Below are 26,443 nucleotides of genomic sequence, written 5' to 3'. Positions count from 1 at the left end.
GAATGGGTGAAAATACTTACAAATCATGCCTGATAACAGATTTGTATCCAGAATATATAAAGAACTCTTACAAATTAATAACAAAAGAAAACAAGAAAAACAATTACAAATGGGCAAGAAATTTGAACGGACATTTCTCTAAAGAAGATATACAAATGGCCAATAAGTACATGATGTTCAACATCATTATTCATTAGGGAAATGCAAATCAAAACAATAATAAGATACCACTTCACTCCTCCTAAGATGGCTAGGATGAAAAAGATAGTAACAACAAATGTTGGTGTGGATGTGGAGAAATTAGAACTCTGCCACATTGTCAGTAAGAATGAAATGATGCAGCCACTTTGGAAAACAGTCTAGCAGTTTCTTTAAAAGTTACATGTAGAGTTACCACATGACCCAGCTTATACCCAAGAGAAATGAAAGCATGTCCACACAAAAACTTGTACATGAATATTCACAGCAGTATCATCAAAGAGTGGAAGCAATCTAAATGTCTGTCAAGTGATGAATGTATAAACAAATGTTATATGTCCATACAGTGAAATGTTATTCAGCCACAAAGAGGAATGATGCACTGATACATGTTATAGAATGAAGAAATGACATTATGCTAAGTGAAAGAAGCCAGTCACAAAAGACCACACATCACATGATTCCATTTATATTAAATGTCCAGGATAGGCAAATTTAGAAAGACAGAAAGTGGATTAGTGGTTGCCTGGGGCAAGAGAGGAGGGGATGAGTGGATTGGGGTGTGACTGCTGGTGGGCATGGTATTTCTTTTGGGGGTGATAAAAATGTTCTAAAACTAATTGTTGTGATGGTTACACAGCTCTTTGAATATACTAAAAAACACATTGAACACTTTTAGAGGGTAGATTTTATGGTATGTGAATTGCATCTCAATTAAAAAAAAACATTTTTATCCCTTTACTCTCCTAGTAATTCTGGCTTAATCAAGTAAATTAATGGGCAAGGAAAAATATTAAAATTATTTTAAAGACTCAGATGTGAGAATGTGGGAGGAAAACAAAGGATCCATAAAAAGTAATCAAAGTGCATTTATCTATTGATTATTAACTTTGTTGACAGCAAGAATCTCATGATCTATATTTGCACCCACTTCAGTGACTCCTATGACAATTCACTCAGTCAATACCTATAAATTTTGCATATATATAAACATAACTGCCCTTCCTATCACCTCTATCACTGTCTCCACCCCTACCGTTCCTATCTTATCTTATTTCTCATTTATATATCATACTTGTTATTGACTTACTTGAAAGCAGGAGACAGCTTCTTTCCAATCTTTCTCTTACATAGGCTAGATTTAGCATTGTTGAATTAGTAAAGTCATATAAACGAGGTTGGATAACGCTTTTAATATAGTCCACAGATACTCATCTATGTTTTGTGTCAAATTTAACAAACCAGGCAGCCTGTCCCATCTTAGGGAAGTTTAAGTTTTGCTAAGTTTTCTTTGGATGACTAGATGTGAAACATGTACAAAAAAATACTAACAGCATGTTAAGGTGGCGGGACTGTGTCATTATTTTTTCTTCTCTACTTCTAAATTTTGAATCACTTATTTACTAGACACTTACCATGCCCCAGTAACTATGCTAGCCTCACTATCGGAGTGCAAATTTGAAAGTCTGCCTGTACCCACAAATTAAATGAATTATTATTTATGAAGCACTTGGAACAATGCGTAACACTTAGTAAATGCTAACTTTGTTAAACAAAAATATATAATTCATGGTCTAGTATGGAAAATAGATATGCAAAGAAATAATTATAATAGAGGCATGCATATGATGCTTGGGCAACTCAGAGGACAGATGGAAAGGTCAAAGAAGTCTTCGTGAGGATTTGGGTCTTGAAAGATGAGAAAAGTCTGAGTGAAAGCAAGGAGACTAGCTAGGAGACCAAAGTGGTCTGCGGTCATATTTGGCCGCCCAACAGCATCCGAACACATCATCTATATTTTAATATACCCTCACAGTGTCAGTCTCACTGAACCAATGAAGAATCCATAAAGACTACATTTGCCAGTCTCCCTTATAACCAGAGTACAGGCATGTGGCTTAGTTTCCACTACTAAAATGCATCTATAGGAGGTGTAGATTCAGAAGTGAACTATGTAAGGAAGCAGGCCACAAGTAAACTACCCATTTTGCTGGCATGGGTGGCAACAGAGGTGATGTGGTTATAGAATTGGTGGCAGCAGCCGATCTTTTTCATCATGACAGTCTGACCAAGTGGTTTTGGGGTGGCAACAGCTCCTTAATCAGACTGATTTCAGTTGTGTGGTTCTAGACGTTATTCCTATAATGTTACCTGGAGCCAGTTTCTGTAACCCTTCTGATTCAAGAGCTACCTAATATCCCTTAATAATATATACACATTTTCTACTTAAACTAGTCCAAGTGGATCCTCTTACATTCAATAATTTGAGCTACTGAAGTAATTCAAGTGACTAGTGATAAGATTCTGAACTGAGAGAGATGGTAGTCAGATTGGACACAAGGAATAAACCTGACAACCACGTAAATATTGTTTGAAAGCAGCATTCTCTCTTTTGGACTAAAGTATATCTAAACCAGCTCCAACACATTTTCATGTGATTGGCTTAGCATCCATTATCCGTCTCTCTCAAATATTCTCCAGTTTGATAAATGAAGGAAGGAAGGGACTTCTACCTCCTTCATCTTGAAATGCTATACTTCTATTAATTCAGCCTCTGATTTTATTATCTTATTAGCAAGCACATCATTCAGCTGACTCATATTGTGTTTGTTTCCATCAAAACCCCTAAGTATTGCTCACATATGCTAGGCTATGTCTCTACTGTCTCAAAACATTGTGGTTAAATTACAGTCTCTGCAAATGTGGTTAGCATAAATCTGCATCCCCCAAGTAGCATCGACTCTGGGCTGCCTAACAAGATTGACTGTCTGTATCTGTATCTTCGCAGCCTGGCCAAAGAATGCAGTAGTGCCACCCTCTGGCAATCTCTAGATAGTTTGCTCTCCTTACATTAACAGTTCTGCATTACAATGTACTCCATTCAATTTTTAATGGTATACACTGCTAAGATCATGCCATCGGAGTAGAATTATTTTGTATGGAGGTAGGCAGGACAGTAGGGGCATATGAGATTATAGACCTCAGAGGAATGTTGTCAAGTTTAAGTATGATCATACACGTGAAGCCTGGTGTCGTTAGCTAGCCTTCGGAAGTGCTAGCTAGTTATCATCGCCTCCTCAGTCGCATTTTTTTTATCACTTTTAATCTTACCCCTTTCTGTTTTAATAGTGCAAGGTTGTTTGTGGTTTTCCTACATACATGATGCAGTTACACACTTCCATTAACTCACACATGATGCTGTTCTCTCCATCTAGAACAATGTCATCCTCACCACTCTCTCTCTCGATTAACCCCCATGCCATCTCATCCCACCAACCTCACCCAAACCCATATCTGGCTAACTCATTCTTACACTAGTTCTTTAGATTTCCCCCAAAACGCTTCACTTAGAGATGACTTTCTTCATTCTATTCTACCATATTCATTCCCGTATTGCAGCAGTTATATTGAAACTATCTGATAAGTCCCTCTCCTTTAAACTATAAGCTAACTGAGAGCAGAATTTGGGTCTTTATCTTTGTATTAACAGCAAAGAACATAGTTCCCGCAATGTACTAAGCATTTAATAAATATTTGTTGAACCAATGTGATATTTAGGACCTTTTCTCTAAATATTTTAATTTGCTTTATAGCCACGATTGTGTTTTATTCCCATAAATTTCCTGCATAGGTTAATTGGGAACACATACCATTCATATGAACAGAAAAGACCATAATGACTCATTTTATTCTTATAGAAATAAGAAGTATACTACTAATTAGGTAGCTAATACTTCCAAATCATTAACTCCAGCTTTATAATACAATCATAAAATTAAATAGAGCAATACTCATAATTCGATATTAATTCTAAAGAATGTAACTGAATATGAAATTACTAAACACAAAGTTCTTATATTACTCAAAAAAACAAAAGCTTTTAGTATGTTTAACATTTAGTTACTAGCACTTCTACAATATATGAGAAAACAGTATTCTGTAGCTTTAAAAAAATATTGAAGTCTAAATAATTGACCATTTATATTTTAAGCCATATCTGTAAACATTAATCATTTTTTCTCCTTCCACATATGCCATGATGTAATTTTCCCATTATAGACAAATTCCTTCACTTCTTCAGCAAACATTGTATTCTTAAAGTTATCACTGAGGAGCTATATAGGAATAGTCAAAGGAGAATGCTAAAAAGTTAAACCAGCTGCCTTTTCATTCATTTATATTCTCATTCATTCGTTCTCATTCTCTCTCCTCTCTCTCTCTCCCCATAAGTCTTTAAACAGAAGCAATATAATTTTAAAAACTTTTTCATCTTCTAACACCATTTTCTAACTCTTACATTGTTTTTCTATTTTGCTTTATAAGAGGTGAATGTCAACCTTTTCCATTTTTACATCTCTTCCTTCCCTATAAGAGAAAAGTAATACTTGTTCCTTCTTTATGCAAGTTTGCTCTAAATTTCTTTACATTTTCTATAAATTGTTTCTGTTTCTGCAACATGTCTTGATCCCAGTTTAAAGCTGGATTTTTCCACCTATTGTCTTAAAAATTTGAATTTGGCTTCATCATCAAATGCTTGCCCTATTCCTTCTGCTTCTCAATAGGAATTATTCAAGTATTCTTTAACTGCTATGTTGAAGGGAGCTGCACTCCTGAAGAGAATAACTCAATAATATCCTAGTACCTAAAACTATGCCCTAGCATGAACAGCGATTATAGTTATGTTTGATTATTTTAAGGTTATAAATTAATGGATTCTTACAGCTTCTGTTTAATTTATTCTTTACTAAAGATAGGTTCCATAATTCCTCTAGGTTCTGTGGACAAGAAAGAATAGAACTTTTTTTTTTCAATAAAAATGTCAAGGATTTTCTACATAATTAAATAACTGTCCATTTTACGTGTCATTAAATAACTACCCCATGTTTTCAAAAGATCTACTTAACTTTACCTATACAGATTATAGCCATATAACATAAAGAAGCTCAGATGGAAACCAAAGTTAAAGGAAAAAAATTGTCTCTACAAACAATATAGAGCCAAAAAGCAGGAAACACAGAATGACATGAAATGACTATTACTGAGTATGGCACAAAAACTCTTAAATTCTGCTCTCAAGTCCTGCTTGAGGGATCCAACTTTGCATACCTACATATACCTCTTTACCATCATGAGGGCAAATTAAGAAGATATATTTAGATATTATAAAACAAAAGTATTATTTTCACTTTCCCATAATCCTTAATCCTGAGTTCAACATTCAATCAGTGGTCCCTAGAGTCGAGATATTACATAAAGGATCCACTGGAATTTTTGAAATATTTATCTGTATTTGAAAAAACAAGGAGATAAGATTTAATATTTAACATAAGAAGAACATTGGAGCCCTTGCTGTATCCATAGGTCCAAATGGTACACATGAGATATCTTAAGGGGAGAGTGGGATACTCACAATGCATATTTGTTCACTGTCGATGTACTGCAACATAATCTACATGTACCTGGTTAAGTGGATTTATAGGTTATTTTACCTATTCTTAACTAAATCAACCCTCAAAAAGACAAAGTGGAAAAGTGGCTTTAAAAGTTTCCTGCAAAGACAACAGATTGAAGATAATAAGATAATACTAATAATGTAAGCACTAGGGAACAAGAAAATGCTAGACTGTTATACCTCCCACTCATAAGTCTGAGCCTTTCATCAATCATATAATATGGTAAAAGTAATGAAAATCTAAGGCTAAGAAGAAGCTGATCCCACAAGATAAAACATTATTAAGGTAACATCGAAATATGGATGGATATTGATTATCAATGAGGACTCTCACTTTATGTGCACACCGTATCATAAAATATTAGTTAATGATAGCACAAAGCCACCTCAAATTAGCAGACCATTTAAAACTCATTTAATAGCAAAAGGCAAAAAGTCTCATGACATTGAGTAAACACTTGGTAGAAGCAGCTGAAATAATATATGCAAAACAACATGGCAGTAAACCAGAACACATTCCTCTGTCAACAAATACTGCTAGAAGACACAGAAATCATTACTAAAAAATGGCTGAAATGAATATTAGAAAAATTACTCAGGGTAGGAGGTTTATCATATAGTTTAATGAAAATACTGCTGGTTTTTCTAAACAACTCAGCTTATATTATTTGCTAGATTGTTTCGATAACAAAATATATAATCTATTTTTCTTTGAGTTGCTAACAGAACAATCTAATAGTGAAAGCATATTATGAAAATAAATGATTTGCTTAATAAAATGATGTTTATGAAAAAAACTCTAAGTGGGAAGTATTCCTGAGTAATGCTACTCCACATGTAAAAATCAAGCCATTGCAAGAAAGAATTTGAAACCAAACTACACAGAGTGCTACAGAGTCATGAATGTAGCTTTTTCTTAAAAAAAAAAAAAAAGTGGGATAGTTCAAATACAGTAGAATATTACAATATTTTAAATGAGATAGGAAGTGAACATGAAAACATGTTGTACCTTACAGAGGTATCTCTGATTATCTCAAGACAAACTATTTAAAAACTGCTGAAATTTAGAATGACCTACGCATTTTTCATTCCCAGAAAGATAAGTGATCCCTTGACACTTTAACAACTAGTAAAAAAGTAACTGTTTAAATGAATGTCATTGGAAAAGATACATACTGACAAACTCAACTTCCAGGTGTGGCCCTTTCACCTCTGCATGACTCACTTCCTCCCTTGCTTCCTGGGATTAGATGCAATGTTTGAGCACACATGGGTAGACGAAAACAAGGATGAGGGTCTACATGTTAAGAATGAAGGAGAAATGCAAACACACGTGTCCCTGATGACATCCGTTGAAGGCCATTTTTTAAAGCCCATTTTGAATCTATTTGTTTAAAAATATAAAAATGCAACACTCCAGATTAATTGCAAGAACAAATGACTGTCATCAAGGATGATAGAAATTTACTAGCCATGGTTCAGCAGGAAACCTTTAATTGATTCATAAATTGGACTGAGAAAAGTTAATACTATGATTTAATAAGTATTGTTAATGATGTTCATGTTCCACTTGGACCTCCATATCTTTGTCAGATTTATGTTTCAACTATAACATATATTAAACCAAATATCAAAATAAAATGATCTGGGAACTAAACCTTCTAATTAGTCTTTTTTTAACAACTTAAAAAATGACGCTGACATTGTTCTCATTAAGAAGTTATTAACCGTGACAGCAAAGGCTTTTTTGTGCCATTAATAAATAAAATAAATTCATTTTAAATCATTTTAAAATCTCGTTCATTTCATGCTTTTCTCATTCCTTACTCTGTATTTTATAATGTACATAGTACATATGTACATGTATATAATTTTTAAAGAAATATATTGGGGTTACTTGCTCAAAAAATATATAAAATATATATAATCTATATATATATATATATATACTATATGTGTGTATATATACATATATGTATGTATGTACGTGTGTGTGTGTATGTGTGTGTGTGTGTATACAGTTTTTCCCTGACAGGCTAAGAAATCAAAAATTTTAGAGACTACTACACTAGTCAAAAGGCTGACAAACTTTTTCTATACAGAACCAGACAGTAAATGTTTAGACTTTGAAGGTCAAATGGGTCTTGTCACAACTGCTCAACTGTGCAATGGTGGCACAAAAGGAGTCACGGACAATATGTATACAAAGGTTGTGACTGTGTTCAACAAAACTTCATTTATGAACACTAAATTTCACATAATTTTCAAGTGCCCTGAAACAGTCATTTGCGGATTTTTTTTCAACCATTTAAAAATATAAAAACAATTCTTACCCTGCAAGCCATACAAAATAAAATTCTAGAGGCAAGGACAGTGTGTCATCTTTCTGCTCCCTGATCCTAATAAAGTATCTGGCTTTCAGTAAAGAGTTGTCAAACTTCTCCATTATGCCAAAATTTTTGTTTGTTTTTTCTTTCTCACAATTACATCTTAGGTTCTGTTCTCCTATATCGCCCCTATTAGAACATAAACTCCTTGAGGGGAGATATTTTTTTTATGGTGTTCTCTTTCTCTCCTCAGAGCTTAGAACATTGCCTAGCATATGGAAAACACTGGACTTCAATGAACTAAATCGTTCAACTTTGGGACTGCTTTAATGCCTTAAAAAATAAAGACAGAAAATTCAGAAGTGACACTGGATTACATAGTATATTCAGGTCTTCTCTGTTTCCTCCTTGAGCCCCTGACACTAGGTTAAGTACTCACGCTAGCCTGCTTCCAGCTGTTCTAGTACCGTGGAAATCATTTGTTGTCTTGCTTGTCTCTCTGACTAAACTCGGAGCTCGATGGGGGCTTGAGAGGTGTCGCATTTATCTTGGTTCCCCTAGCATGTAGCATAGGATTTGGCATTGCACAGAGCAACGACTTGTTGTGAAATGTATTCATGCCAATCAATACGAGTAGAATCTTTCAAACAGTAAAAATACTTTTGGAAAACATTTCTATGTAGAAACCAAGAAGAGAGGCAGTGAATTGTGAAGGTTACCAGCTATAATTATAATAAATTTGCAAACCTAGTTCCTTTAATTCTTTAGTGTGGGACTCCTAGCCTACTACTTCCTCAGTTGTGAAACCTTTGGTGAGAATTATATTTGGTAAGGAAATTAAAAAGTGACCCAGATTTAGTTAACTTGTAGACCTATTTATTGGATGTCACTCCTCCATTCTAAGCTTCTAGAAGTATGTATAAGAAAATAAAAATTATTGACTTTCTAGTCAATGTCTAGTCATTTCTATGATGCTGCTGTATATTCAGTCTACTAATATGAAGTAAGCATACTAAAAATGGAAACGTAACCAATGGAAATCATGCTATCTAGACAAACTCTAAGGATCTAGTCATTTCTGAAAAGTATTGCAATGGTTTGTTATAGATTTTAAGATCTAGTTTATAATTTATTTTATGGTAATTTAAACCATTAATTAAAATTACCTATGCTGAGTGCACTAAAAGGTTCTCATCCGAATTAACCAATTCCTAAAAGACTGGGTTGGGTGAGCAAGAAACCCATAATAATAATCACCCTAAATGTAAATGGAATGAACTCACCAATAAAAAAGCACAGAGTTGCAAAATGGATCAAAAAACAAAACCCAACCATGTTCTGCATCCAGGAGACACATCTCAGCTCCAAAGACAAATATAGGCTCAAAGTGAAAGGGTGGAAAATGATATTTCAAGCAAATGGCATGCAGAGAAAAGCAGGAGTAGTAGTACTAATATCAGAAGAAATAGACTTCAAAATAAAAAAGGTAAAGAAACATATACTGAGGGACACTTCATAATGATAAAGGGAATCATGCACCAAGAAGACATAACAGTTATTAATATCTATGTTCCCAAACAGGGAGCCCCGAAATATGTCAAGCAATTACTAACAGAACTAAAGGGAGAAACAGACCAAAACACTATTGTAGAACGGGATCAAAATATCCCACAGTCAGATATGGACAGATCATCCAAACAGAAAATCAATAAGGAAATAACATCCTTAAATGACACAGTAGACCAAATGGACATAACTGGCATTTACAGAAACTTCCATCCCAAAACACCTGCTTATACGTTCTTCACTAGTGCACATGGAACATTCTCAAGAATTGGCCACATACTGTGACACAGAGATAGCCTCAACAAATAAAAGAGGGTTGAAATCCTACCAACCATATTCTCTGATCATAATGCTTTGAAACTAGAGATCAACTGCAGAAAGAACTACAAGCTACTGAAGAATAACTGGGTCAGAGAAGAAATAAAAAGATCAAGAGATACATAGAAACGAATAATAATGATAGTACAACATATCAAAACTTTTGAGACATGGCAAAAATGGTCATAAAAGGAAATTTCATATCATTACAGGCCTAACTCAAAGAAACAAAAACGAGCCCAAATGAACAACATATGACTTCTTCTTAAAAAAACTAGAAAAACAAACGAAGCCTAAACTCAGAAGGAAAGAAATAATCAAAATTAGAGCAGAATTAAATGAAATTGAAAAAAAAATAAGTAAATGCAACAAAGAGCTGGTTCATTGAGAAGGTCAATAAAATTGACAAATCCCTGACCAGACTCACTAAAGATAAAAAAAAAAAAAAAAAAAAGGACACAAAGAAACAAAATCAGGGATGAAAGAGGGGAAATTACAACTGACATTGCAGAAATACAAAAGATCATACTAGAATACTACGAAAAAGTATATAACAACAAATTTAATAACCTAGAAGAAATGGACCCGTATGTAGAAAAATACAAACTTCCTAGACTGAATCAAGAAGAACTGGAAAATCTAAATAGACCGATCAGCAGTATGGAAATTGAACTAATCATCAAAAGCCTACCAAAATGTAAAAGTCTAGGACCAGATGGCTTCACCAGTGAATTCTACCAAACATTCAAAAAAGACTTAATACCTATTCTCCTCAATCTCTTCCAAAAAATCGAAGAGAAGGCAATGCTTCACAACTCATTTTATGAGGCCAATTACTCTGATACCAAAACCCGGTAAAGATAACGCAAATAAAGAAAACTACAGAACAATATCTCTCAAGATCACAGATGCAAAAATCCTAAATAAGATACTCGTGAACTGAATACTGCAACATATTAAAAAGATTATACACCATAAACAAGTGGGCTTCATCCCAAAGGCACAGGGATGATTCAAAACACACAACTCCATTAATGAGATACACCACATAAACAAATTAAAAAATAAGAATTATATGATCACATCAATAGATGCAGAAAAGGCCTTTGACAAGATACAGCATCCATTTATGATCAAAATGCTTAACAAAATCAGTATAGAAGGAAAGTAACTTAACATAATAAAGACCATATATGACAAACCCTCAGCCAACATTATACTGAATGGTGAAAAACTAAAAACCTTCCCTCTAAGATCAGGAATGAGGCAACATTGTCCACTATCCCCACTGCTATTCAATATAATATTGGAGGTCCTACCAAGTGCAATCCGGCAAGAGAAAGATATAAAAGGCATCCAAATAGGAAACAAAGAAGTCAAACTGTCACTATTTGCGGATGACATGATTCTCTGTATAGAAAAGCCTAAAGACTCCACAAAAACACTATTAGAAATGATAAGCCAATACAGTAAAATTTCTGGATATAAAATCAACATTCAAAAATCCATAGCATTCCTATACTCTAATAATGAAGTGTCAGAAAAAGAAGTGGAAAATATAATTCCTTTTGCAATTGAAACAAAAAGAATAAAATACCTAGGAATAAACTTAACGAAACATGTAAAGGATCTATATAATGAAAACTACAAGATCCTATTAAAAGAAATCAAAGAAGATACAAAGAAATGGAAAGATATTCCATTCTTGGAGTAGAAGAATCAACATAGTTAAAATGACCATACTACCAGAAACATTATACAGATTTAATGCAATCCCCATCAAAATCCCATTGACATTTTTTAAAGGAAAAGAACAACAACAACAACAACAACAACAAAAAGAAAAAACATCAGATTTGTATGGAAGCACAAAAGACCCAGAATTGCCAAAGCCATCCAGAGAAAAAAGAACGAGGCTAGAGGCATCACTCTGCCCAACTTCAAATTATACTACAAAGCATCAGTAATCAGAACGGCATGATATTGGCAGAAAAACAGACACACAGACCTGTGGAACAGAATTGAGAGTCCAGAAGTAAACCCACATTTACATCGGCAAATAATTTTCTACAAAAAAGTCAAAAACATACAGTGAAGAAAGGAAAGCCTTTTCAATCAATGGTGCTGGGAAAACTGGAAAGCCACCTGCAAAAGAATGAAACTAGACTGTTGTCTATCACCACACACCAAAATTAACTCAAAATGGATTAAGGACCTGAATATAAGACCTGAAACAATAAAATGCATAGAAGAAAACATAGGAACTAAACTCAAGGACCTTGGACTTAAAAAGGATTTTATGACTTCAAAAGCAAGGGAAAAGCAAAAATAAATGAATGGGACTACATCTAACTAAAAAGCTTCTGCTCAGCAAAAGAAATCCTCAACAAGGTAAAGAGACAACCAACAGAATAGGAAAATATATTTGCAAGCAACACCTCCGATAAGGACCTAATATCTAAAGTATACAAAGAACTCATACAACTCAATGACAACAAAAAAGAAAACAATCCAATCAAAAAATGGGCAGAGGATCTGAAGAGACACTTCTTCCTAGAGGACATACAAATGGCCAACAAATATTTGAAAAGATGCTCAACATCGCTATCTATTAGGTAAATGCAAATCAAAACCACAATGAGATACCATCTCACACTTGTTAGAATAGCTATAATTAACAGGACAAGTAATAACAAATATTGGAGAGGATGTCGAGAAAAAGGAACCCTCATACACTGCTGGTGGGACTGCAAATTGGTACAGCCACTATGGAAAACAAGTTGGAGATTCCTCAAAAAAACTAAGAATTGATCTACCATATGATCCAGCAATCCCTCTACTGAGTATTTTCCCCAAAGACTTGAAAACCTATATTCAAAAAGATATTTTCACACCGATGTTCATAGCAGCACTATTCACACTGACCAGGACATGGAAGCAACCGATGTCTTTAGATACATGATTGAATAAAGAAGCTGTGGTCCATATATACAATGGAATATTACTCAGCCTTAAGAAGAGATGAAATACTGCCCTTATCGACAACATGGATGGAACTCGAGGTAATTATGCTCAGCAAAATTAGCCAGACAGAAAAAGGTGAAAATCACATGATATCACTTATATGTGAGATATAAACCTAAAAGCAACAAATGAACAGGACAAACAGAGACTCATGGGCATGGACTATAGACTAGTGGTTACCAGAGGGTAGGGGGTGGTGGAGGAAGGGGGAGGTATACAGGGTAAAGGGGGTCAAATATGGGGGGTGGGGGGAGGGTGAAGCGAGTAAAGAGGATCAAATATATGATAGCTGAAGGAAACTGGACATTGGGTGGTAAACACACAATGGAATATACAGACGTCAAATGATAATGTACACCTGAAAATTACATAATTGTATTAACCAATGTTACCCCAATAAACTTAATTAAAAAAATATATATCGCAAAAAAGAAAAAGAAAGAGAGAGAGAGAGAGAGAGAGAAACAAACAAACAAACAAACAAACAAACCCATGATAGCAGTCAGGGGAGAACAAGTACACTTGTGCTAAGGTACAACACCTGGGGTTCAACGTTAAATAGTCTCTAAAGCGATGAAAGGCAAAAATGAGAGGACAAAATTAAAAGCTTTGGGATTATTTATGAGAGTTCTAGCAGATGGAATATGAGATAATTTAGTATTTATTGCATATAACTATACTATCATTAAATTACACCAAAAATGAAAAATATATTAATATAAATTACTGAATAGAAACAAAGTGTAAAACATCAAATTTGCATGTGGAATCATATATTAAACATCATCATTAATAAATGAAGTTGAAATGAAGAGTGCCTAGAAATTAATCATAAATCATCACTAGCCTCATCTTTTGCATATAACAAAACTAATGACCTATATTAGAACACAGTCCTTATCGACATATTTATATGAATCCGAAGTCACCAGTGTAAGCTGGACTTCCACTCAATGGATCCTTGTGCTAGCTAATAGAAATTAAATTTCAACTTGAACGGCTAAGACGTCCCTATATGTTTATTTCTTTAAGCTTAAAACAGAAATCCCCTATTCTCCACCAAAAAAAAAAAAAAAAAAAAAAAACAACTGCATACAGAAGAGCAATAATACTCAAAAGGAAATGTACGTGTCCAGAAGCATTTCTCTCCTTGCTGTAATTGCATTAATTCAATTTGGATAAAAACAAGTTATCACTATTAAATATTAATAGTCCTTAAGCCTTATACTCAATGTACAAAAGCCAGTTCAGTTATTCTCAATAACTTCAAAGGCTTGAACATGATAATAAACCATAACTTAAAATGTTGAATAGTTATTCAATTACAACATTATTAAGTTCCTTATATTTAAATTGGAAGGGAGGAGATATCTCACTGCTCCTATTTAGAGGCAATTCAAAATGCCTCCGATTAACATGAGAAAGGCTATGAATATGAACCTCATTCAAATTTGAATTTTGGGTTAAAGATGATGTATATTACTAGTATAGTTCAGTCATCACTTAAAATCACTCCCCAAAAATGTGGAAACAGTATTATTATTTTGGTATTACTACCTTTACCCACTGTGGAAGATTAGAAAGCATGGCTCTGGGCAGAGCAAGGGAATAGGAATCTTAAAGAACAATTATAATTTACCCCATGCAGGTAATTATAAAATTCATATAAAAAACAATGTTTTTTTTCATTCTTGAAAGTTTTAATAAAAGAACCACTTCGTAATTTTCAATAATAGTAACCATACTCTAAGAACAAAATTCAGTTTTACAAACTATTGACAACACCCTGCTAATAAATAGTGTGTGCTCCATAAAATAAACGATCACCTAAAGCTTCAAATTTGGAGCTTTAAATCTGTCGGCAATAGCCATTGATACCATCACTCAGAAGATCTGTCTATAATTGCTTCACTGAGTATCCTCAATATGAAAAGTGACACAGTAACACACAGAACAGATGTCAAAGTCAATGAAACATTAGTAATATCTACTAATAGTTAACTGGACTCGTTTCAGGATTTTACTTAGCTATAAAGAGTCAAGTGATTTTTAAAATGAGCTATTAGTAATTAAATAAGAGTTATAGTAATCAAATAAAAGTGAATACTTTTTAAAAATGTCCCACAGTAATTTCAGTTTTAGCCCAATATCCCCTATTATCTACATCTACAAGCCTGTACACTGAGAACCGCTCTTAATAGATATGATCCTCAGGCAAAACAAGTGTTTCAATTATCAGAGTAAGATAGGATAACATTTGAATATCGCCTTTCATTATTCAAGCTTTCACCAAAAGTTTCACCAAAATATATCATTACCTAGAAACTGCAAATAATAAATTGTATCAGCGATTTTAAAGAAATTTATTTCTTGTCAAGCAGTTCAAAGACACAGGAGGAAAACCAAATCAATGCTGGGGGGTGGAGGTGGATGCATTTCAAATCGGACAGAATGATCAATTGCATCAAATGTTGCTGATAGGTCAATTAGGAGGAGAACTGAAAATTGACCATGGGATTCAGCAGCATGAAGATCTCTGGTGACGCTGATAAGTTTTGATGGAATGGTGGGATAGAAGCCTGGCTTGAGTGAGTCTAGGAGAGAAAGTGAGAAGTGAGAAATGAGAAGTAATGAATGTAAACAAAATTACTGGGAAGTGTTTTGTTTCAAAGGAGAGTAAAAAGAGCAGTAGCTGGCAAGGGAGATAAGGTCAAGAAAAAGTTTTGTAAAATGAGACAAGTTGTATGCTGCTGTATAATGGCAGAAGGAGAGGAGAAAATTATTATAGCAGTGTCCTTGAGGAGGTGAGAAGGATAGAACTTCATAAACAAATGCAAGGATTAGAAGATAAAAAGTTCACCTATGGTGACAGGTAGCAAGACAAACTATGTGCCTGCAGATACTAAAAGTTAGGTAGATGTATGTGGTAAAAGTTCTCTTCTGATGGCTTCAATTTACTCAGTAAATTAAGCAGCAAGGTCATCAGCAGAAAAAAAAAATATGGGTAAGAGTTTTGAGAATTGAACAGCAAAGTAAAGATGTGAAATAGTCATCTAGGAGCACAGTTGAGGGAAAAATTGCATAGGGACATAAAAAATGATCATCTGAAAAATGAGAGCCTTCTTGGAGCTTTGGAAAAAAATGTTTCAGAATCATTAATAGGGCAATAGTGGATTAGAACGGGCAAAAAATGAAGGAAAGGAGATAAACTGTTAGGAGACAAGAACAGCTGGAGGAAACAAATGTAAGAGTCATTGCAAAAGCATAACGATGGTATTTGGCAAGCAATTAGAAGTGACTGAGAAAACCAATGGAATAAAAGATGGCACATAAGCATCAAGCTTAAGGGAACTGTGGAGTAGGGCAATGCCACTGACGAACTCAACGAACTACTTCAATACTGTAAAAATTAGCAACCAATTGGTCAGCAGATTAAAGCAGTAAGAATAATTTGAGTGAGGTTTGACTGAAGAGAAGAAATAAAAATTTTAAATATTAAGCATGTTAATAGTATCAAGGAATGTTTCTGTTTCTGTTGTTGTTATCACTGTTCGGGGTGATTAAGATAAGGCATCCAAGTGTTAAACTGAGGGGCAATTTAGGTGATTGAGAAATACTGGCAACTAAAAACAGAACAGAACTTTATTTGATAAAGGGAATGCAACAACATTTATAAAGTTATTTATACAGAAAGCTTATATATCAGGCACTATTCTAGGAATATCATCCCCTTTAATCCTAAAGATAACCATATGTGGTAGATCTTTTATACCTTTGCTACAGTTAAGGAAAATGAAGTGTAGAAAGGTTATATAATCTTTTACTGGCAGAGCCAGAAGACAAATCCAAGTGAGAATGACCCCAAAGTCCAAGATCTTAACCACTAAACAATACATACTTTGTAAAATTAGGAGCCTGGGAGAGGTAACATAGGTTATTTAGCTTCTGCAGAGAATTTCAGAGTTAAAGATTTCACACAGGTGGAATCATTCCAAAGAATGACTCAGTCCAAGGTGTACTCATGCCTATAATTAGTTAAATGTATTGATACAGAGGTCAGAGTTTTAAAAATCAAGAAACTAAGAGCAAAAATGCATGGGGTTATCAACATAATAGTTGAAATCACCAAAATGAATAGCAAGAGAAAAGTCAAAACGATAGCCAGGTGCTATTATCATCAAGGAAGATCAGCAGATAACAGACTTCACAAGAGAAAGGGTTTTTGGAAGATGGTTCAAAGAAGATGGCATGGAAGGAGCCGCAGGAAAAAGAGGGTACAACAGTGTACCACAGGACTAGCGGGAAGGGCTGAAGAGGGTAAGATTGTCAGGCCTCCTGTCAGGGAGAAAGCCAGATGCCAGCTGTGACTAGATGGAAGGAACAAGCAAGGAAAACTTGAAAGATAAAAGGAATTGAACTTTCAACGGTATTTACTGATGGGCTATTAACTCTTCAAGGCACAGGAGAAAACTACTGGGGGTGGGGAGAGAGGTTTCATAATGGGCAGAGTAGAAGGGTCTACATTTTCAGTAATTCTTAACTTTTTATTTTGGTGTGAATGAAAGGACCTTTGAAACTCCTGTGAACACTAACTCTAGATAGTCAACCCCCCCAAAAAAAATTACAATAATAAGTTGGATAAAACTGTAAATGAATGAATCATGAGTCAAGATCTTCAGTTCTTCTCTGGTCAAGCAAATCAGTGCAATATAGCCCAATGCCTCATCTCTCCTCTCTTCTACCATAAACTACTGAATTCTCAAAATCTTGTATTGTCTCATGTAAGAAATAATCTAGACCATAAGCTATAAAATATATAAGCAACGTGCTAGGAAATGTTGGTTGTATGACTTACTGGGAAGAATTACACAGAACAAACTTGGAGTGTTCTGTTCACGCTACTGTTTTTATACCTTCTTCCCTCCCAATTCTATTTTATATACCCAACAAGATACCTTGCGCAGCAAAGAGAACTTAGTGCTGTTTTGCTTTATTGAAACAGGAACACAAATTAGTTAATTGAAAAACTATTTTGATATGCCAGAGACTACCAAATACTAGAGAATACAAGACAGCCCCTGCTTTTAAGAGCTCATACTCGAAGAGATAGACAGGTAAGAATGTTTAGCTCAAAAAACAGATACTTTTGAAAATAGTTCTGCTGTATCAACAAGCTTCTGGTCTCTCTTTTCGTGATATAAACATAGTCTATACAAACACACTTACTAAAAACCCAGTGCTCTTCTGGGCACATGCATTTTTAAATTAAAACAAAATTAAGGCTCTACTGTACCATCATTTTTTCAAAGAGATCCAGTACTTCCTTTTCTGACAAATTCAAAGATCGTTCATCGTATAATGGCTGAGCTGCTGGAAATTCACTCATCGCAACTTGAGAATCGATAGGATGTTGAATAAGAGGTTTTTCTTTTTTGACAGTAGATTTTCTAAAACTTGTAATTCGGTCACGCTGCAAAGAGAAAAAAAATAAGCCAAAAGAAAGAGATTGAGTATCACGAAAATGAAGAACTGAAACATCAAAACGGCACTTAGTATAATATACATCATTACTGTCTTTTTTGACAAAATGTTATTTTAAGCAGCAAGCTCCAGTTAGAGATTGTACTATTTTGAAACCCTGAAGTAGCCCTTCAGCCTCAGCAGTCTGGGGGGTGAAAAGTACTCTTCAAAAGTAAAACTTAATCCCTTGTCATTTGTTTTGCACAAGAAGCAAGTGGAAAAAGTCCTGCATCCAAGTCATGTGGTTGTTTCAGGGAGAATGTATCTCTGTTGGCAACTTTGGAACTATGAGAAAAAGAGAAAGAAAATAAAAGAGCTTCCAATATTCACTTCTAAGGGGAATTATAGTAATGTTTCTCTTCTTCAAAGTGCCAAAAATTGTGACAAGTATCTGAATACTTTGTCAGTGTAGCATTAGAGTATAATGATTAAGAGCACAGATTCTGAAGCCAGGCTACCTGGGTTTGAATCTGCCATTTACTAGCTGAGTAACTTGTGCAAATCAGTTGGTCTCTCTCTGAACTTCTTCACTTCTAAAATAGGGATAATGACTTAATACTAATGATATTACCTATACCATAGGGTGATTGTGAGATTAAAATATGTTGATGTGCTTAATGCACTTAGCTTCTATTTATTATTGTTGCTGTTACTAATATTATTATTTCCCCTATCTCTGTCTTCCTTAAAAGATGGGACCAAGAAGCATCACCTTTTCCATTTACAGAAAACACAACATAAACAGAAATATCTTAATCCTACAAATACTATTAGGAAGAACTTGCTATTTAATGGATATTGACTCAGAACCACTGATACCACGTACAATCTCTAATAATTAGCTTGCTATTTCACATAAAGTACATTAACTCCAGTTGCATGTAAACAGGGCATTCTGTTTTAAACCACAGAACTTAGACATCAAAAATTAGTAATGACCATAAAACTGAATGCAACTCAGTTTTATTCTGGTTTCTGTTAGGAAACACATGCATACATACTGTTAGCTCAAGTTAAACCGGCAGACATATATTAGATGCGAGGACAGCACATCTTCACTGCCTGTGAGTCCTTATAAATGACTTCAACAATACAAAAAGCATCACAGAAGTTATTACCATAACTTATGTAAATTTCTGTTGACCCCCATTAAAAAAATACTTTTCATTTTGATTCAAAGAACACTTTTTTTATTAAAAGGTGTACTTTGAAAGAAATATGAGCAGTTTTAGGCAGCTTATTTAGGATTACAAAATTGATTTTAGTACAGGGTTGCTTACAAAAATATTATGAGTATATAAATCATATATAATCATATAGAGTGGGAAGAAACCTGAAAAATCATCTAGATCGACGCTCTTGTTTCACAAAAAAAAAAAAAAAGACTCGCTAAATGCATAAGTCCCTGGTTCCTTTCCCAGTGTTCACGTTAAGATTCATTTCTTTGAATCACCTTGAATTTTCAGATTTTCTTTTAACTCCGAGGAAAATCAAGTTGGTTTAGATACATAATATATCTTCAAACAACTGAAGAAAAAATATTAAGTAATCCCAAATAAGCTGAGTATATATCCAACAGTCAAATTTCACTAAAAGATATGGTGGACATGAAAGCATTTAAACATGCAATCGATCATGAAATCAACATATCTGTTTCTGTCCCCTCATATCACTTCATATTTACTTTTGCAGTGCTAGTTTTGTTTTTTTTTTTACTGAGTAGCATTATTTACATATATCTTTGATCTTTCACCATGCCCTTCATTTATATCTAGAAAACTGGCTTTTGCTTTCAGCTGTATTTCAACAAACAAATGAATTTAAGCCATATACTTTCACATCCTTAAATCATTAACAATATTTTGCATTATTTGTAGATAGGTAGCTTCACCAAGTAAAAAACTGGTGAAGCTATCTATCTTAAAATACCATTTTCTTTAAGTTTAGCTACAAAAGGGCACATTTAAATGTTAAAGCCCACAAGTTTTAGTAAGTTTTACTATAAGATTCAGCTTAAAAATATTTAAGAATTTTAAATATCTGACTAACATAATAAACTTAACTTTCTATTTTAATTTCTTCCAATATTAATATTTAACATATTCATACTCAATTTACTTGGCTATCAAAAAAGGAAACATCTGTGTTTTCCAGACTTAAATTGATATAGAGATTTAAAAAATTGGTTAAGGTATACATTCAGATGATATCAAAATTTTGTTGAGAGTTCATACAATTGTTTATATTAACATTAAAAAAAGTCACTCTTGATAATTCTTCCATCCTACTGTGCTTTGTAAACATCTAAACATTTTATATCTTACATATATCAATGCTTTAATGTCCACTCACTTTAATAAAAAGGCAACATGCATAAGTAATATAACATGCTACTAAGACACCTTACCACATCATCTGCCAAAGTTTTTATTTGAATGTTCTATTAAAACCAAAAGAAAAAAAAAATACCTGTCAATAAGAGAAATTCATAGATACAAGAAAATATCTGAATGACTCTCGCTTTTTAGTTTCTCAACTATCACTAGTTTAAAAGAATTACAAAGTTTAATATATAAATGAGTACATTTTTTACAAAAGGAAAAAATACTTTTTAAGGATCAAAAATGAAGGTGGGGGGTATTTGTTTTTAAAGATGACACATATGGTCTCAAAGTCGCATTTGAATAAGACTTCTTGACCACAGTACTTAAACATGACAAAAGATATAGCAAAGCCATAAGCCCTTTCAAGTTTTTTTTTTCAGTTTTAGAATGAATAATCATGTTTTTACAATGCATAATTTTTTAAAATTATATGAATAGGAAAAATGTCACATTTAATAGTAATGAAATATAATAAAGCAGCTCAGTCTAGAACTCAGTTACATCTGATGGATGCTTAAAGGACACCTTTATAAATATTCTGGGTAAAACTGAACTTACTAATTCTGTTAACATATGCCTATTTCTCAAAAACTCCAATGCATTTTTTTTTTGCATATGGTTTTCTACTTCTAATGCTGAGAATCATTGGAACTGGTGCATTCTAGTTAATAAAATAGAGTGGTTAACAAAAATATGGGCACCATTATTTGAAGAATTAAAATAAAGCAATACTAAAGTAAAGTAATTAATAATTTAATAATCTTTCGTGATTCAGAAGATATTTTTGAGATCTTACAATCTTACAATAACATACAATGAGCATGAAGGGTAGTTATTATTATATTATAAATATGTTGAAGTGTCAACTAAGACATGATTAGGGAAGAACCTGTTTTGTTTAAATTCCTGTTAGGAATTGAAATTAACTATTCTACTATATCCTGTACACTTATTACCTACAATATAAGCTGAATAATGTGCATCAACTTGGTCTTGTATGCTCAAATACCATTTTACTAAAAAAATATGGTCTCACAGGTGGCGAGAATTCCACTGAGTTTTAAGTAAGTGAGAATTATTGGTCTCAGGATCTCAAGAAATTGTCTTCAAATACCACCAACCAAATGCTGTTAAAGATCATCCTTACCTGGATCAGCTGGGACAAATATACTATTATGTGTACAGTTCACTGTCTACTATTAACCCAATGATTCCCTCAGGGATCTACACTTCTACATCTTTGTACTATGTCTTCATCACATCCTATGACATAGACCCCAATCAATCTTTACTGCCTAGGCAAAATAAAAGAAGGGGGATGATCTATATCAGAACTGAAGCCATTTTAAGAGAGATCAATTTACCCTACGATTATCTCCAGCTGATATTTTCTCTAATTTTCCTAGTGGGTTACAGAAAACTTTTATGCACAATGACAAGCTTCATGATCTCCTGTAATGAAAAACTGAGTGAGAAATGTCAGAGCCTCAAAAGTGCCTCAACTACCCTGCTACCATCCGGATGTGTACCTGAACCAAATGATTAGATAGATTATATAGTTCTTCAGCAACTCCTGATTTTTTTTCTTCCATCTTCTGGGGGTTATAAAATCAAGATTGGAAACACATCTATATCTTCAAAGTGAGAGTGTAAATTAAGGGGAAATATAATTTGATTTGGTCAAATTTTCTAAGTTAAGGTACACATATGTCTGGAATGCTTTAAATCTATATCTCAGTTGTCTATATGTTGACAGTGGGGGACAGTAAAAAGAAAAAATGTATTACTAGCAATATCTCCACCTTGTCTTACAGGAAGAGACTTGAATATTTTTCTTTTTAAAATTAACATTTCTGTCTATATTCTATCACATGTTATGGAGTTAGAGACTATTAAAGTTGGATGGAATTTGAGATCATCTGGTCAAAACCCTCATTTTACAAATGATGAAACTGAAGCTTGAAGAGTGCGACTTGCCCAGGGACAACAGATCTGGTTACTACTAGACACTAATTCCTAGTCAACATACAACCTTTTCAGTGAGTATAGTCAAGCTCTAGGATATTAGGATTGAATTACTGAATTAAAACATTTCATGGTAATCTCAAATTCATAGACACCATTTTAGGTAACTGCCTTTTGCCATTACCCTGGGGGTCAAGCATCATTCCAAAGAGCATTACCCTGGCAACCACAGTCTTTCCTCAATACATTTTACATGTCATCCACCGAACTCACTTTGACCAATATGCTCTATGTTCATCAAGTGGCTAATTAATTTGATATTTTCCATATACAAACTATATGCAAATTTAGATTATTCGGTCTTCCACAATTCTTAAATTTTATCTTCCTAATCATTCTTTAACACTGCCAAAATTCTACAAGTCAGACACTTTCCAGGTAGGTGGCAAGAGGTTAAAAAAAAAAAAAAAGATAAATTAATAACCCAGTAGAAACACTACATGAACACAAAGTGAGCAAAATGTGGTCTCAGAGGGTCAGGACAGACTTTTAAAAAGGGAGGATAACATTTATTTTACTGGTACTATCTGCATTCCACTGATCCAGGTTTAAGACTTCTGTGTCACCTTGGTCTCCTCCCCCACGTTCCACAGCCTCCTAATCATTACCATTGCTTCCATTCTCTCATTGCCAAAATCATCTTCTTAAAGCAAAGATTGGGTTCAAGCCACCATCACCTCTTACCTAGATTTCTGGAAAAACCTCCTAACCTGTCTCCCTGCTTCCACCTTTACTCTCCTACAGTTAATTTTGAACACGACAAAGTAATACTGTTAAAATTAGATCATGTCACTCTGCTCAAAACTTTCCAATGGCTCCCTATATTCACTCCAAGTGAAAGCCAAAATCCTTACAATGGCCTACAAGACCCTTTTGATCTGCACATTCTCTGTATCTCTCTGACCTGTCTTCTACTCCTGTCCCTTTCATTCAGTCAGCTCCCGTCACAACGACCACTTCGTGGTTCCTCAATAAGGCAATAAGCCACAAGCACCGGCTCTTCTCTGCCTGGAAGGCTCTTTTCCATTATCCATAAGACTTACTCCATCAACCCCCTTTTGAGTTTTTGCTCAGTGAAGCCTACTCTGGCCATTCTATTTAAACAGAAACACACAACTCCTCTGCACGCTCCTGGCAGTCCTGGCCTGCCGTGCTGTATTCTACTTTTCCTTGTTTCAATAGGACTTATATTTTAATATAGTCTATACTTTATTATTTTTTGTCTGTTTCACCCACTAAAAATGTGATTTCCATGAGAACAGGGTTATTCACCTGTTTGGTTCAGGGATGTACCCTTAATGCCTTAGAGCAGTGCTTGGCACAGGCACACAGAAGCTCAATAAAACTTATAAATGACTATCACATGCCCATTCACATTCAACGGCTCCTCATGACCTACAGAATAAAGAACATCATCCTTACTATGGCATTCAAAGTCCTGTATTAATCAGCTCTAGGGTACCTTCTACTTCTTTCCTTCCCTCATGATCCATATGCTATAGAAAACAAAAATAGAAATTCTATTCCCAAATATATGCCCCACTGGGTCCTGTTTTTGTACCCACTGTTCCCTCTACCTGAAGTACCATCTAGCTAGATACATTTCTATTTCTAAAGCTATCCCTGAGTTTAATGTTTGGTTATTGAGAAACCAAATGTTGACAATACTGAAGAAGGATTATACTTTGTTTAGTGTTTTCTTAAAGATTTTTTTTTTCCTAACAGGTATCTTCAAGAATGATAGAGCATCCTCAGGCACATAGGAAATTATATTCATGTACAAAAATTATTGCAATTACTTATGATAAAGAACCATAAAAAAAACACTCTGCTCACCTGTGATTTCTTGATTTATAAGCTTCCTTCACCTACAGAGTGTATATCTTATATAACTATGCACATTTGACTAATATGAATATTTTCTCATAGGTTTCCCTCACGTAAAAAAATCTACTTTCATAAATATCTGCTTGATACCATTATTTAGAAATCTTCTTTATAACTGTCCAGAAAAGAATAAACAAATGTCTATTGAAAAAGAAAATCTTTAAGCAGATATGAAGAGTTTTGTATTTCAGAAGGGGTGACTTTTGGCCACTGGACATGAAAAACACATTGAAATTATTGTGTAAGTTACAATTAATTTATCTGCGCGATAGAAAATAATTTTTTTCTTCCCCACGATTGTCTTTCTATATTAGTAAAAAAAAAGAAAGGTACAAAAGGAGTTGAGAACAATAACAAAAACCAATACCAAAATGAAAGAGTTCTGACAAGAGTAAGTCACAGTCAATTTTACACAAACTGACTTTTAAAACATATATTTTTACATGATTGTATTACAATACAATCTCAGTAACGATAATGTTCTACAGGGACAAGCACTCGAATTTTATCTGAACATCATTTATACAGGTGCACACATCTCTTTCACACCCATGCATGCAGACACGGATTTTACCCCTGTGTACAAACTATAGAGCTACTATGCAGTTAAAAAAAAATGACCAAAAAAACTTCATTAGAGTCACAGCCCTGAATTAAAAGCACTCATTAAAGTCATTTTAGTATGTTTTTATTGTGCAAATCTAACGATAATGGTCATTAGGATAAGGACATATTGCACCAGTAAATATAGTGACCATATATTTCATTAAAATCAACTCTGGAACAGCAATAAGCTTGTGCATTAGTCAGGCAATCAGAGTTTAGTAAACTTCATTTATGATCAGTTATATTAAATATAACTTAGAACAGTATTATATGAGGATTGCATAATTATAAAAGTATCATTCTAGAGTCTTAACCTCTTAAGAGAAATGGCTGATTACTTATAAACTCTAATGCTGAAGTTCTGATTGAAATGCAAGAGTCATTATTGCAAGAAAATTAAGTTTTGATTTTCTCAATCGGGGGAAATTAACAAAAACAGCAAAATGTAAAGATTCAACTCTCTATGGATAATGTTACATAGTAATACAATGTTTTATAAACATCTTTTAATTATTCTAGTACCACAGAAATTGGACAACTAAATTGTATATAATTCAAAAGTCTTAGGACCAACTCAAAAACTTAGTCACATTATTTGACTATTCTCTTTTAGAGAAAATAAGTTGGCCATCATAACAAAGATGAAGAGTCAATTATTTACCCAGCTTTAAGTTTCTTGCTCTCTAAGAAGGGTAGGGCAACATGACACAGAAAATCATGTTCAATTCAATTGAACAAATATTTGAGCATCTACTATGCACCTGTTCAGTGCTGGGCACTAAGAATACAATCATAAACAAAATAAGCATGAGCTCTTCCTTTATGGAAGTTTAGTTAAACATGAGATGAATGTAAGAACAATCACAACAGAGAAATTCTGAGAGCTCTGATATGGTAGTACTCTAATATAATCTCCATATACTTTGCACATTAGAGGGGCTCTTAAGTAAGGCCAGCCACATAAACCGCTGATCGAGGGTTTGAAATCTCTAGACAATATCCCTGCCCAATACATATTCAAATCAGCAGCAGTAGCAGAAGGAAGTAGTTACTCTTCATTGGCCTGCCTCCCAATTTTACAGATCCTGTACTTACTCTAAACTTCATAAATCAGTAAAACCCATCAAGACAATTCA

At 33.9% G+C, this 26,443-nt stretch overlaps 1 protein-coding gene across 1 annotated transcript in view; it reads right to left on the bottom strand.

Annotated features, from left to right (window-relative positions):
- DIAPH2 (diaphanous related formin 2) overlaps positions 1 to 26,443 on the bottom strand; it is a 791,459-nt gene that overhangs the window by 724,785 nt on the left and 40,231 nt on the right. Inside the window, exons 2-3 of the mRNA XM_011371113.2 lie at positions 20,813 to 20,845; positions 18,179 to 18,355 (exon numbers count right to left, since the gene is read on the bottom strand). Of these exons, the coding sequence (XP_011369415.1) occupies positions 18,179 to 18,355; positions 20,813 to 20,845 (210 nt within the window). The remainder of the gene's footprint in view (positions 1 to 18,178; positions 18,356 to 20,812; positions 20,846 to 26,443) is intronic.

This window comes from Pteropus vampyrus, unplaced genomic scaffold, assembly GCF_000151845.1.
Source record: "Pteropus vampyrus isolate Shadow unplaced genomic scaffold, Pvam_2.0 Scaffold184, whole genome shotgun sequence".
NCBI classification, from domain to species: domain Eukaryota; kingdom Metazoa; phylum Chordata; class Mammalia; order Chiroptera; family Pteropodidae; genus Pteropus; species Pteropus vampyrus.
The sequence above is the reverse complement of the archived record's forward strand: the minus strand, read 5'-3'. Positions and strand labels throughout refer to the sequence as shown.